The sequence below is a fragment of the Mustela nigripes genome, chromosome 5 (assembly GCF_022355385.1).
Source record: "Mustela nigripes isolate SB6536 chromosome 5, MUSNIG.SB6536, whole genome shotgun sequence".
NCBI classification, from domain to species: Eukaryota; Metazoa; Chordata; class Mammalia; order Carnivora; family Mustelidae; genus Mustela; species Mustela nigripes.
The window spans coordinates 11602236-11617704 of record NC_081561.1 but is presented as its reverse complement, the minus strand read 5'-3'; the positions used below and the strand labels follow the sequence as shown (position 1 = coordinate 11617704).

The following is a 15469-nucleotide window of genomic DNA, read 5'->3' as shown; positions in this document are numbered from 1 at the left end:
GACTCCCCACTAAGCAGGGAGCCTGACGTGGGACTCCATCCCAGGACCCTGAGATCATGACCTGAGCTGAAGGCAGATGCTTAACTGACGGAGCCACCCAGGTGCCCCTCCTCCAGACTTAACTAACTGCTCTTTGTCAACTACCTCTGCAAGATGTTCTTCCTTTGCTAATTACTCAAATCAGGCATTCTCGGCTAGGATTAATTTTGCTCACCAGGGGACACATGGCAATATCTGGAGACAGTTTTGATTGTCACAACAGCAGGGAGTGGCGGGGGGAGAGGGGGTAGGTGCTCCTGGCATTCAGGGAGTAGAAGCCAGAAATTCTGCTAAGCATCCTACCATGGCCCTCCCAATCACTGCCTCCTCTATGGGTGAGACCCCCCTGCTGCAGTGACCTCATGCATCCCACCTCGTGCACCTACAGACTACCCCTAAACCAAATGACTACTTGTGTTTGGCAAAGTCACCAGGCAGCACCTGCTGCACTTGCAGAACAGCTGGTGAGTCCCTCTAGGAATACCCTGATGGGTCAGCAAGGGAAAGCCAGAGTCAGGAAGGAGAAACTGTGGAAACCCATCCATCATGGGATCAGTCATGTGGGGAGTTTGGAACTCTGCCCTGGCCCTTGGGGTCACAGGGTGCTTTCCTGCATTACTGTTATCTCCCAGGGAGACCAGCTGCCTGCACATTGAGTCCTTTATTGCCATTATGATGTGGTATCTGAGGGGAGGCGATGGTGCCCAGAGACACCGTGGCTCTTAAAGCAAGAGCAGATTCTCGTGCTTCTGAAACTTTCTCTTTCTTGAAAAGAACAGTCTCCTCCCTCCAACTTGGAGCAGCTTTCTAGAGAGCTGCCCATCTGTCTCTGTCTTAAAAACAAGTCTCCATGTGTGCTCTCTGGAGCCAGGCACAGAAGCAGGGAGGAAGGGCGGATTACTCACTGACACAGAAGAGGAGATACAAAGATGATAGTGAACAAAACCTGGTGGGGGGGGGGGGGTTCCACCCGGCCCAGTCTCTGAACAGAGGGTCATGGCTGGCAGATCCCAAGATGAACAAAGCACAGCCTCTCTTGGCTATGTATGTTTAGATTTTCTGTGGGGCTGCCAGCTCCTGGAGGGTGACACCTCTATAATTGAGTCTATAATCAAGTTACCATGACATTGACACCCTGAGCTTATTCCCAGTAGTCACACTTGCTCACAGGTTTCCCTGTGACCTGCAATGCCCACTTTTCAGCATTTGGGGCACCATTGATGGCCAGGGCCAAGGATAAAGGTGACCAGGCTGAAAAGAGATTGGTGTACCCTTGTGACCGTGGACACAGTCTAGCACGAGGCTGCCCATGTCAGTTGAACGTGGCCTCAGCAGCTGTCTTCTCATATCAGAATGCCAGACTGTCCCCCCAAGCTAGACACTCTAGGGACTCTTCTGTCCCACTCTGTTGTTTCATTGATTTGTTCATTAATACCAGAAATTGTAGGTAACCAGAGTAGATCGAGTACTGTGTTGGGCAACTGGAGATGAGATGGGGAGAGCCCTAAGCCTCCAGGTGGTTGCATCCCATGTGGCCAGTATCAGGTGAATGCAATCATATGATGCTGTGCTGCACGTGAGCATGGGGAGGGCCAGCTGTGCCAGGGAAGGGCACCTACTGGATGCTTCGGGAAGGCTGCGAGTGCTCCCTGGAGGTAGGAATATCTGCACTGAGTCCTGTAAGGAGCAGAGAAGGTGGACGAGGCTGATGGAGGGGAGGGATGGTGAGGGAGAGACCTGTGGGTGGAGGAGGAGAAATTAGGGGGTGGAGGTGGGTGAGGGCTATAGATCATAGAAATAAAATGGGCAAGGTGACCCGATCATCAGGGGCTCTGCAGGCTGCATTTGGGACGTAATTCTACTGTGTGATACGTAAGTTCAAATACAGAAAATTGGGCAAAAACACATTTACTGAGAAGAGGAGAAGTTCTGAAAAAGAGACGAGAGCTTTGCCCTCAGAGTTTATAATTGGATGAAACTAGGAGAGAAAAATTGGCTGCGTAAAGATTAAATTGATAGTGTCACAAATAAAACTGAATGTAACTAAGCACGGGGGAGTCAAGTGCAACCCCACGGAGCTGTGGGAGGGGCAGGAGCACGAGCATCTTGTGCAAAGGCAGCATGTGATGTGGGTGTGGTGTGGACGCGACATGGGCCCCAGAGGTTGCAGGAAGGGCTGGGCACTCAGCTCCCAGAAGCGGGATGGTTTCTTTGGTGAGGCTTCTTATTTGCAGGAAGGGGCTGTCAATGTTACCACTGACTGAATTCCTCCGAGCCCTTAGATCTCTGTGTCATCAACAGTGTTTAAGACCTTCACTCCAGGCTAAATGGAGAATAAAATACTGGCTGTTGTCTGACTCATAATGGGAACAAAAACAAGCAAAAACACCCATCGGGGGAAAATGGTATTTCTGGAGTCCATCTACTGTTCTGATCACCGGAAGCCTACATAATTATGCAATATTATCTCCTTACTGGCAGAACCCCCTTCTAGAGATTGCTTTTTATTATTTTGCCTTCAGATTTTATCAGTTTATGGAACCTAGATCTCTGAACCGTTCTGCTTCAGAGACACCGCCTACTAGTGGAAAATACTAGTGGAAAAACTTGATTTCCCCTGAACACAGACAAACAAACAAAAAAAGGGACTATTCATTCCATCTCTCTCTTTCTACTTTGGCTGTCTGAAAACCTAGTGCTAAGTTTGAATTTCAGTAACAGCAGCCCAGAGAACCCCTGGTTGGCATATTTGCATCTCAGTGTTTTCCTGGGTCCTAATTTTCTTTTACATCTTCTCATGTTAATGTGTACGGTTTTGGTTGTGAGGCATCTCAACGGTGTGTGTGGAGAGTTGGGAGAGAAGAGTTAAAGAGCTCGCTAAATGGGAAGAAGAGGAATGCTAGGGAAGGGAAGAGAATGAAAGACCAGGATGAGCAGGAGACTGGTTTGAGTCAAAAGAGGGAGAGCCTGTTGAGACACTGTGGAAAATGAAAGGGAAAGATGAGATTAGGGAAAGAGGGTATTCAGTGGACCAAAGCAGCAGGGAGCCGTCGGAAGATTTTGAGCAGGAGTAGCAACATGAAACTTGTTCTCGGAAGGTTGGTCTAATTGCAGTGTTGAGTACGTACCAAGATAGGAAAGAGCTAGGGAGGGGATGCCAGGCGGAGTAAAAGCCTGGGCAGCTGTGGGGAGAATTAGAAGGAAAAAGTGGATCAAGTTTGGATATAAGACAGGGAGGAATGAGTCCTTGATTACAGCAGGTGTCTAGGTTGTTACTACAGCCAGAGAGAATTAAACAAGGGGAAGGGATTTGGGTGCTTTGGAGAGGTATGGAGCGAGAGAGGAGAACAAGAAGGGGCAAATATATTCCTGGATTGCAGGTCCCAATCTCGCAGGTCTTTTTTCTGTCTTACCCTTAACTGGATCGAATGAACCTAAACGGCCACTTCTTCACCACCCTGCGTGCTGTCGAAGCCAGCTAGCTTCGTATTAGGAGAATGCTGCTTTTAAGATGTTGGCCGAACTACGTATTAACCCAAGCACAAGAGTGTAGAAAGTAAGAAAGCACTTATAAATGCTCTTTCGAAGATCCAGAAAGTTACTATTTAACCACCTGTTCAATTCATGTACGGGTTCATAAGTAACACCCTGCTTTTCTTCCTCAGCCCAATGGAGCATTTACTCTTTCCAAGTCAGTAAAGGCTCTCCATGTTTTTCCCAATATTTTATTATGAAAATTTTCAAATAAGCACAGTCGAAAGAATTTTATGGTGATCACCTGTGTTACCTGCAACTTAGATCCTACTCCTCATAGTTAACTGAATTCGCTTTATCTCAGATCTGTGCATCTACCATCCATCAACTCATCTTATTTTTGGCATATTTCAGAGTAAATTGCAAAAAGTCCTACTCTTCCGTGGTAAATAAGACTTTCAGTTTTTAACTTACGTTTTCTGAGTTTTTACCAAGCTGGGCTGTTGTCAGCCCACCTAGGTAGAATGTAAAGATCAAAGGGAAGACTGTGGCTCTTTCTGTGGGTGGGTTATCTTCCCAATCCCCCTCCCCAGGCATTTATAAACATTGGCTCTTTAATTATAGTGGTGCCTAGCTTATGCTCTCGAGTTTCAAGAAAGTGGAAAAGAGAATTTTTACCAATCCAATCACAGTATCTTCTAAACTCTGGTACTTGAGGCCAAAAAGAATAGTGTAGGTAGTCTAAGTGGAAAAAATTTATAGAAAAATAAAAAAGTTATCCCCAGATGTATAAACAATATAGCCTAGGTCTACATTTCTGGATTCCCCTGTATCAGATGGACTTAAAGCAAAATTGTAACTGTAACAACACAGTGATCATAGAGAGTACAGACGGCTTCTGCTTTTGGATATAAAATATTCCCAAGAAGACCTTCACTGTTGTCCCAACCTGTGGGTTTTAGAGGCAGAAACTACAATGGTAAAGAATGAGATACAAGTTTTTAGCTGGCAAATGAATGGTGGTTACTGAAATCAGAGACGATCTTGTTGGGATTTATAAAACAATTATTACTGTGTGTTTTTACCACATGTAGTTTTCGAGCTTAAGGAACGTGATCAAGCAGAGTATTAACAAGCCCGAGTATAATAGCATTCTATTAAGGCTTGTTTTGCCACCCTTTTCATGTCTGTTGTATTTACATTTATGTTTTAATTGATGTCTTGGCCATGTGTTTGCCGCTGAAGAGATTGTGTAAAGACTTTTGTTTTTGTCATACATAAAAAGTGTTATATTGCATGTATGGTGAGTAAAAAAATACCCTTCATGTCCTCAGAAATGAGATCTTGCCAGTGTAATAAAACTTTATTTTAAAATATCTATCCAGGGCACCTGGGTGGCTCAGTTGGTTAAGCAATCGCCTTTGGCTCAGGTCACGGTCCCGGAGTCCAAGGATCAAGTCCTGCGTCAGGCTCCCAGCTCCATGGGGAGTATGCTTCTCCCTCTGACCTTCTCGCCTCTCATGCTCTCTCTCACTGTCTCTCAAATAAATAAATAAAAATCTTTAAAAAATAAAATAAAATAAAATATCTATCTATTAGCACCGTAAGTAAACCAAAAATATTGTCTTAGAGACTTGGGGAAAAGGACCTCGGGTTGGAAAGCATCAGTGTGAGGAACTGATTCTCAGATGTCAGCATTGCCTGAACGAGGGAGGGAGGCGAAATTTGAGACCGAACACAATGCAGGCAATATTATGTAAGCTCACTATGAGAAATAGCATCTCAAGGAGAAAGTTGCTCCATGACCAGTCTGAGAAGGTCGAGGCCGGCTTGTTTCTCTTGGTCAACTCAAATCAACTCAAATCAACTCAAATCAACACAAATCAACTCAAATCCTAGTCTGACAAGGAAATGAAATCAAGGAAAGAGGCAGAGATCATATTTTTAAATCTTATTATCTGATTTTTTAAAAAAATGTAGAGGTTCCCTGAATTTATTTCACTGGAGGAAATTAAGCGCTCTTGGCTCCCCCAAGGATCTTAGAGATGAGTGTGACCATCCTAGTCCTATGGATTTAGTCTTTGGAACTGCATGACAATGATGAAACACTGTTGGCTCCATGGGTTATCTCAGGGATTAAGGCTTGCCTCTCTCCCAAGAATCAAGCAAAAGCATCCTGTGGTACATTTAGCCTCAAACCAGGGAAGCTGTTTGTAACAACTCTGGGCTCACTGGCATGAGGCGAGGAAGAAAAAGTGTTCACTATGTTACGCGTCACACTCACATGACCCTGTAAGAATGCCCTGCGGGCTGGTAAGTTTCAGTACTTACTTACTTACGTTCAAGGCTATTTTGCAACCAGGGAATCTAAAGCACATTTCTACGCTAACTTAAATCGCTTCTTCATGCTCAGCGTTCCATCTCCAAGATAGTCACATGGAAGTAGGCATTACACCAAGGACAGGAGGAGAAGACAGGATTTAGTAGAAAAGGATGGGAAAAGAGCAACACTGTCCTTTTAACCAATGCATCTGGAATGAGATATTTAAAGGAGAATTTCCCCCAAATGACGGCTAATTGACAAGGAAAGATAATTTGATTCCATCGTCTCTGTTCACACATACTATTGTTTCAGCCCGTGATGTTTTGTTTACTCTGGAAGGAAATATTTTACCCCCTCTGAGATAATTAATTTTTGTCAGCTTCACTGTTTATAAGGGAAACTGAGAAACTGTTAATTGAAATACAGAATGAGTCACTGTTTTCAGTAATTTTTGGCAGCATTCTAATTTGTGTCAATCCCAGCCTAATTATTAGATTTTTTGGAAGCAGAAAGCATATTTGATTTTTCTCTTACTGACTTTTTTCTTCCTTTTTTTTTTAAAAAAAATATGTGCTGCCTGACAAAGGTTATACAATTGATATGAACACGAGGTAAAATACCAGTACTTTCGAAATACCAGGAGGTTTAAGGGGTTACGCTTGGCTCCTCACACTAGCCCAATGTTCAGAAAGTTCACAGACTGTGGTCGTCGCCCTCCTCCCAGCCCCGATGAAAAAATGTGATTCTTTTAAAGACCTTTTAGCTGGTATTAAGCCACAGTATATGGCCCGTCACTAATGACATCACTGGAGTAAACTTCCCAGAAGTCATCAGAGAGAATTCATTTGGAAATCCAATTGAATGTCACTTGCAAAGGGCAGGCTTCTAGAAGAGGTGACCAGTCATGCATTCCTGAGTTATTTGTTGTAAAAGCATTAATCACTCTGAACTCATTTGCTCCTAATGTGAACACACTACATTATTCCACAGGAATTCTGTTCCCCGTGATCATTAATGTAGAGAGCTGAAGCTGCTGACTATGGGCAGGGTTAATAAAATCTGTCAGATCAATGGCCAGGATAATGGGACTGTTAATGCCTTCTAATAGAAGTTGGATCTTCCTGGTTGTGGCAGAGTGAAGGCAGGAGGAGAGGCAGGGGGCTGTGCTGGGGAGATGGCCCCATCACTCGCCTCCTGAGGTAACCTCTGGGTGAAAAGAGCATGGATGTCAGTCGCCGGGCGTTGTTAGGGCTCCAAGGCAGCGCAGCTGAGAGTGGCTGGGAGCATGGGCAGCAGCTGTGGGCTGGGGAGGGAGCCACAGGGCAGCCACGGGGAGGCTCTGCGGCCATACTCCAGCTGCTTGCCTGCCTGCATCTAAGCGCCTGGCACTGTGGGCTTCCTAGAACCTCGCTTCACCCTGCTCGCCATGGGCCACTGATGAGCTGAAGGACAACAATCACAGTGATAATCGTGGCAATCACAGCTAATGCTCATGGGCACCTCTCAGGGCCTGAGGACGAAGCCCTTTCTATGCTCTAATCTCAATCCTCAGAGCCATCCTCTCCATGACATGTGGACTATTCCCTATTTGATAACAGGAAGTTGAAGTTCAAACAGATTCAGAAACTAGTCCAACGTCAGATCTGAAAGTGCGTTCTCTTAACCACTATGCTCCTTTATTAGAGGGAGAGACGCAGAAGCTGTAGCCTCAAATCAGACCAAAGAGAGGTGCAGGATGTGACAGTTAGCCCAAATGTCTTGTCACTTGTATATGCAACCCGTCAGTATGTTAGGGACCAATCCTGGACAAAACCTATAGAAACCATGGTGTGTCTGCAATGTTGTTCTTCTAAGCTTTGCTGCTAAAATGTGGGTACTGGGGCCCATAAGAGGCCTCATTGTTTTGTGCCACCCACCTGCAGCCCTGTTGGGGCCCCAGGGGGCCCTCTCTGCCATGCAATGCCCTATTATTAAGACTGATTCCTTCTCATTCCACCGCTGCCCGATAAAAACTTGCCACATTTCTTGTCATCCAAGGGTCTTGATCTCCTGACTATCCCATCACTAGTTCACGTTCGAATGAGAAACTGTGGCCCCCTGGGGATGCCTCTGAGCACAACACTGACATGACTGATAGCAAAGGCCACCCCAGGGCCCCAGCCACAGAACTGAGCACGGGAGCATGGTGACACAGGCTCTGTGACATTTCTAAGCCCCAGCGATTACCCAAACGGAGGTGCTGACCCCGCTGTCTTGGGGCTCAGGAGTGGGAATGGGATGTAGTTCATAGGTAAAGGCTAGAGATGCAAGAGGGCTGCCAAATGCTAAGGAAATGAGGGGCCCGGATGAAAGAGGAATCATAGCTGCAAAAGGAAAATCTGAAAAATACTAACACTGTTCAATGTTCCCAGTAAGCAGCGTTCTCCGCTCACCCCACCCCCAGATCTTCCAGCTACACCTCCTAAGTGCTAGACGACATGGCACAGGATAGAAAGGCAGTCGGACTGAGTGAGAGAAATTAGCAGGAGGAAAACGCAGGGACAATGCCGTGGAAGATTGCGTTGGCCGCGGAGAACACGAATGATTCAAATGTAGGGAGAGAAGACATTCCACAGAGCGTGGAGGGGATGAACAAAAGTGGGAGGGCGGGAACAAGCACACTGAGTACAGAGCGGGGTGAAGGAAACAGCCGTGTTCTAGCGGAGGAGTGGGTGTGGAAGTGCGGGTTAGGGTGCACGCCTGGGGCGGGGGAGGAGGACAGTAAGCAGGAGCGAGAGGAGGGTAGCACATTACCGAGAGCCTTGGTGGCCAGACAAAGGAGTTTGGGCCATCACCGAGGGCAGTAGGGAGCCACAGCAGGCCCCAAAGCATCTAAGGAGCACGATCTAAGCCAAGTTAGGGGCCATCTCATCTGGCAGTTGCCTAAGAAGGTAGAGTGGGGAGGAAAGAGAGAATTAGGGCCATGGCAGGCAGCAGGGGCAGCCTGACATGGTTTTTCATTTTCTGTCCTTCAGCACACATCCATCCTGCCCTTTGCACTGGCGGAAGTCATCCTCAGCCCGCACTGCTATCCACGGAAGAAGGAAGGTCTCACCTTGTTGGCTCTCGCTAGTCTTGTGTACATCAGCAGGTAAGAATTGCAGAGAGAAAATCTACTTGGGCTTTTTCCCTCAGGATTGTGAGGTACTCCAGAAGGAGCATACTGTTTTGTAGGAATGTCTTTATCTTGGGCTAACAGGGATTTAACCATCACTAAATTTTTAGGTAGGAGAGGTTCTTATTGTTTGATGTTTTGTTGTTGTTGTTGTTGTTGTTGTTGAAGAATTTATTTGACAGGGAGAGAGACAGAGAGCGAACACAAGCAGGGGGAGTGGGAGAGGGAGAAGCAGACGTCCTGCTGAGCAGAGAGCCCAACAAGGCTCAATCCCAGGACCCTAGGATCATGACCTGAGCCGAAGGCAGTTGCTTAATGACTGAGTATTGTTTGATGCTAATGCCATGGAAGCATCATGTGCCCAAGAGGACACAGGTGTGCATGCACAGGCAAGTCACGCATTCTTTGCTCCCTCTCAGGAAGAAGTCATCGTTGCAAAGCTGCACTTATTAGCTTCCCCAAGAAAGTATTGACCATTGGTTTCATTTACAATTAAAATGTTTGGATGTTTATAGAAGCAATGTCCAAATAGTCAAGCTATGGAAAGAGCCCAGAGGTCCTTCTACAGATGAATGGATAAAGATGTGGTACAAGATATATAGTGGAATATGACGCAACCATCAAAAAGGATGAAATCTTGCCAATTGCAACAACATGGTTGGAACTAGAGGGTATTATGCTAAGCAAAATAAGTCAATCAGAGAAATACAATTATCCTATGATCTCACTCATATGTGGACTATAAGAAACAAAACAACAAGCAGATCATAGGGGAAGGGAGGGAAAAATAAAACAAGATGAAACCAGAAAGGGAGGCAAACCATAAGAGACTCTTCACTCCAGAAAACAAGCGGAGGGTTGCTGGAGGGGAGTTTGGTGGAAGGATGGGGTAATTGAGTGACGGACATGAAGGAAGGCACATGATGTGATGAACACTGAGTGTTGTATGCAACTTAGAAATCATTGAACTGTACCCCTGATACTAATAATACACTCTATGTTAATTCATTGAACTTAAGTTAAAAAAATAAAATGGGAAAAATTTTAAAAAAGAAAAAAAAACAGTAAAATGTTTGGATGGCTGAATGATCTGAAGCATCCAAATATATTCCAAAATATATTATCCAAATATATTCCATCTAAAAAGGAACATGCTCCATTTGGCCCATTCCCATTGCCTGTTTTTTTATGGGCTCATTTGCATCAACATCTGGCCCTGGAACTCCAATAGGGCTTTTGGGCAACTGCCCAGAGGCTTGCAGAACAGCCTTATTGGAGGCATGAGAGGTAATTCAAGGAGCTGGCCTAATTTTCATTATTCAACCACCTGGTGACGCCAAGACTCAGAAGGGCTGCTCAGTGGTCTGTAATCAAGGGAAAACCCTTGGCATTCCACGAAGTGATTGGAAACCCCCCTTTCCATTCTGTCACCTTCTCATCCACTACCATGCTCTTGCTCTATGGATAGGGGCCTGCCAAGCATAATACATCTTAACAGAAGCTAATCAGAGTGCGCCTTCTCTAGCCTAGACTGCATCAGCTGTTCCCATCAGAGAATCTAGGTCATCTCCCAATTCCTTCTTATTTGGGGAAGGTTGAACTCAGTAGAGGGCTCTGCTAGAGATGGAAGCCAGAAAGAGAATGTAATCCAAGTGACTTGGACTCTTCCAGTGCTTGTTTAATTGGCTTTTGCCATCCTTTATTTCAGAACTCGTAAGCTTGGCGCCCGGAACTCCATTGATGGTTCTTCCCTTGCCTTTTCTCCTTCTGCTATGTAGTCACCTTCCACCCTTCTGCACCTCTTCTTCCCTGAATGTCCCAAATCTTTCTTGCTTCTCCTCTCTAGAAGAAAGAAAGTACATGCTCCATAAATCTACCCCAAGACTCCAGTGATCTAACATGTTCTCCAGTCTGGGCCTCTGCATTTTTACCAAGGATACTTTCAGAGAGTAGGTGATAGTTGGGAACCTACTGGTGCTTGATATCTGGAGCACCAGCAGGTGAATGATTCTGAGACCAGAAAAGAGTTTTGCCATCCTTTAGCAATATCTGCTGATAGTGTAAGAATGGAAAGTGGCAGGATATGTGCCTTGTATTTGCCATATCTGGCTTAACCCAAAAGAATAAATCCCTAAAGATAGACTATCTGGAAACTGAGCTTGGGTAAGAGTAGGTATACATTAAGATATAGTTTCCTGTTGTCATGTGTGGAGCAGAAGCAGAGTGGTGTCTGACTGATTATGTATATGAATTTCCATATTTTGTTTTTTTTTGTGTGTGGACTTCCATCTGATTTGGTCTTCCTTGCTGAGTATAACTTTTGGAGTTAGTATATAAGGCAGCATTTTGTAGTCTGTTATTATTATTTTTTTAGTTTGTTTGTTTTTGCAAGAGAGAAAGGGAGAAAGACAGAGAGAGAGAGAGGGAGAAAGATCACGAGTGGGGAGAGGGGCAGAGGGAGAAGCAGGCTCCCCATTGAACAGGGAGCCTGGTGCAGGGGCTAGATCCCAGGACCCCGATATCATGACTTGAGCCAAAGGCAGATGTTTAACTGCCTTAGCCGCCCAGGTGGCCAATCTGTTAACTTTTTCTACCGAAGGACTTGGAATTTGGTCATCGATTGTCACATCTGATTCTTGCTCTTTTATCTTCAGAGACCAATGGAGTAAAAGACCACCAAAAGCCACTGGTATTGGGGGGAGAAATTGTGGTGGCCATAAAGATGAGAAGCAGTGATCTATAGGGCTTGGTCATGCAATGTGACAATGCAGGGAATTGAGGGGTTGGAGAAAGGAGGTACAATGAGATGGGATCCCGTATGAATGTATCCTGTGTCCTTTCAATCATTCATCAGCTCCAGGCAGTGTGCTAAGTGACTGAGGATATGGTGATGTGTAAGGCACCACGCCCCCTTTGGGGACTGTCTGAGAGAGAAGAAAGTGCCCAAACAGAGGGACAATACGCGGAGGCGGAAGTGCACGGTGCTGTGGGTACCCAGGAGGGATATTGAAAGCTAGCTGCTATAGGAATTGAGGTGTAAGCTGAGACTCAAAGAATGAGTAGGAGGAAGTCAAAAGAGATGTGAAAAAGAACTTCAGGCAAAGGGAACAGCATCTGCTAAGGAGTTGCTGAGGTTAGGGTTGACCTGGAGGACAGGGAAAAGCTGTATCATCAGTTCACATCAGTGAGTCCGGACTCTGAACCTACTTGTCTGTGGGAAAGTTTTAAGTGGAGGAGAGAAATGATGTGGCTTATGTAAGAAACATGATTGGACTCTGAATGAAGTGTGACATTTGAAGAAGAACAAGACCAGGACATGGGTTAGTGACATTTGTGCTAAGAATTGACATTAGCCAACGGATGGCAATGCCAGTAAGTCTGCAAATGGAAAGAGAGAGGCTGAGTGGTAGAGGTGAGGTAAAGGTCATCCAGCATGACATGCCCAAGGTCATAGGACTGGGGAAAATCAGCCCTAGGACTTACACTCAGGGCTCCTGTTTCCAAATGCAGTTCACTTCCCACGGTATCCACAGGGCTGGGTGTTGGTTCAGCTCCCCATTTGTGCAAAACACACTGTACAAAATGCAGGGGGAAGGGGAGGGAGGCAAACAACCTTAGCTTCATTTGTATGGTCTACAACTTTCCACGATGTCATGGTTTCCAGCTCTGTGTTGGATTGGACGTTCAAGTGTTAAAGCTACAAGGGAGCAAGGGGAGGGAGGGGCAGAGACCTGTCACCAGCAGGAACATGCTGGGTGGGCCCCAGTGGGGAGCTGAAGTGGTTTGGGATTTGGACCTCTTATCCTCGATGAGGCCCCAAATCAGCATCTGGCTCACTGGGCTCCGTTTTTGCTAGAACGAAGTGACTACGCCCATCTGCTGCCCCACGGGCTGAAACTTCCTTCTCTCTGCCCATCCCTCCCAACTGTGGGTGCTCCCACTCTGTGGCATGCTGTGTCTACCCTTACGCAAGGCTCTGGGGCCCATGGGCCCTCCCAGCCACAGATGGCCAGCAACAAGCTTTCACAAACTGTGTCTATCCAGGGAGATGTTTCAGGGAAGTGGCCGTGGGCCAGCTGTTAGGCATGCCAGTTTGGATGGTCAAATAGGGAAACAGCCTAGCAGGAATGAGGTAAAGAGTATGGGCCGAGGCCAGACTGAGTGTGAGAAGCAAACATGAGTCAGAAAAACGGCAGTAACTCAGAGCTGGAGAAGCACTGCCCAGATGAAACCACGTTACGATGACCTAAAAATAGCCACCCAGACCGTGGAGACTGCCTCGCATGTGGCACTTGATTTTTGTGATTTTTCAGATTGCAGAATTGGAGGGCTGACCTGTAAGTGGGAAAATAAAGCTTTGCAGAATAGTAATAACTGCAAATCTTTTATTTCCTTTGGAAAGCATGACTCACCTATAAATACGGTAGCTTGCTCCCCGCTCCCATATCTCTCACCCCTAAACACCTCACCTCACTCGCTCTGAGGTCTTGGTGAGGAGCAGGAAAACAGAAACCTTCCTACAGCTCGCTCTGATTCACTCTTTTATGGAACAAATATCTCCCCTAACACAGGGTTGGTCTTGCTGGGAAAAGCCAAGTGCTGTCAGGCCAAGCGCCCGCCTATAGGGGATTTGTGCTTATTAAGGGGGGAATGAGCATTTTAAGAACACAAGATGGGGAGGGATGACATCTAGCAAATACAAGGAACCCCAGGAATGCAGGGGAGGAAGCAGTTATGTCCCGCTGGGAGGTGTGGGAAGGGCTTCAGGAAAGGTAGGTGTTGGATCCAGGCCTGAAAAGACTGGTGGGTGTGACAAAAGTGAGAGAAAGTGAGTAACAGAGCATGGTCCCAAGGCCAGGAGAGGACCGATCCCTGTAAAGTAATGGTCAGCACCTTGCTGTCGCCCGACCTACTGGTAACAGAGGCTAATAGGAAGTGGTCCTCAAACTGCCCACCCCCAGACGCTGACCGCCAGCATGTTAGAGGTTAGACACAGGGTAGACAATGTGCGGTTTCACTGTTGCTACTTGTTTCTACGGCCGGGAGGGGAAGTGAGAGCTGCTAGTAACATGGCCAGAGAATTATGTCGGCAAAAGGCTGTCTTGACAATGGTGCATTTTGAAATGGATTGGAGCAGCAAGACGTGGGAAGCAAAATAGAGTAAAATAACACACAAATAAAAGTTAGTTGGAATATTCTTACCACGAGGTTGAATCCCCATGACCTATATTTTGTCCGTGGTTATGTCATAGCTCCGGGATCAGCCCAGGTCTGGGGCTTCAGAGCCCCCTTTTCCCAGCTGCAGGTGGCCCAGGCTTCAGGACCCTCTTCTCTAAGAGTCCTAATAAGCACATGCGTGCTCACACCTGCCCATATTGTCCACCTGCGCAGATTGAAAGGTGACGACCCCTAGTTTCCTGCGCCCACACCTGGCTCTGCTTTCAGTACAGCTTGCCGCCCTCATTGGTGACCCACTCTGCTGTTGTTCACTGTGTCAGTATCATGATGCTACTGGCTACTGCAACAGCCCCAGCTGGCCTGCGGGGCCCCACCACGTTGCACTTGGTAGACCAGAAGTCTGTAGGTGCCACAGGTGTCTCTGCTAGTGGGTAAGGCATTGCATGCTGAGGACAGGTGTCAAGCAAATCTGCAGCTATTACCCAGCAGTGGGTGGGTGGGGGGAATATTTGTAGAGTTCCTCCTCAATGGTCCTTCCTGTGAAGCATGGGAGATCATTCCTTTCTCCTCCATTGTACTCACTTGGCTAAGCTCCCACATAGAAGCCACCCAGGGCCGTCCAGTGTAGCAATCCTCTAAATTTGTGCATCCATTTACATACACACTTACACATGTACTATATACATAGAGATATGTTACCTTCCGGAATACATTAAAAACTGCCAGAGAGATGCACGGAGCTGAGTTCCCAGATCAGCTCCTATTTCCACTCATGACTTGTAATGAATTCCTGCCCAGAGCCCCTACTACTCTTTCCTGGGTATAAATAAAACCTTCGTCTGGGGCCATCTACATGCACTGTAATTGCAGAACCTTGCATTTTGAGATCAGAATCCCAGCCCCCGTTTTCCACACAAGTACTCCTTAGCCCCTGGGTAAATTAATATATGAAATAAATATAAAGATGCCACATAGACCCCCTTCTTTTTTTTTTTAAGATTTTTTTTATTTGACAGAGATCACAAGTAGACAGAGAAGCAGGCAGAGAGAGAGGAGGAAGCAGGCTCCCTCTGAGCAGAGAGCCCAATGCAGGGCTCGGTCCCAGGACTCTGGGATCATGACCTGAGCCGAAGGCAGAGGCCCTAACCCACTTAGCCACCCAGGCGCCCCACATAGACTCCCCTCTTACCAACATTTGAAGCTTGGGTCCCCCAGGATGCAGAATGGAGACAGGTGATAGCTGAGGAGCTGGGACAGAACATGGCCATCCGCCCTCTTCACGCCTCCTGTGCAAACCTCAG

The 15469-nt window shown here is 46.6% G+C and overlaps 1 protein-coding gene across 2 annotated transcripts in view; it reads left to right on the top strand.

Moving 5' to 3' along the window:
- ADTRP (androgen dependent TFPI regulating protein) overlaps positions 1-15469 on the top strand; it is a 60660-nt gene that overhangs the window by 30799 nt on the left and 14392 nt on the right. For both annotated transcript variants that reach the window (XM_059401623.1, XM_059401622.1), the window contains one exon: positions 8851-8966. In XM_059401623.1, the coding sequence (XP_059257606.1) occupies positions 8851-8966 (116 nt within the window). The remainder of the gene's footprint in view (positions 1-8850; positions 8967-15469) is intronic.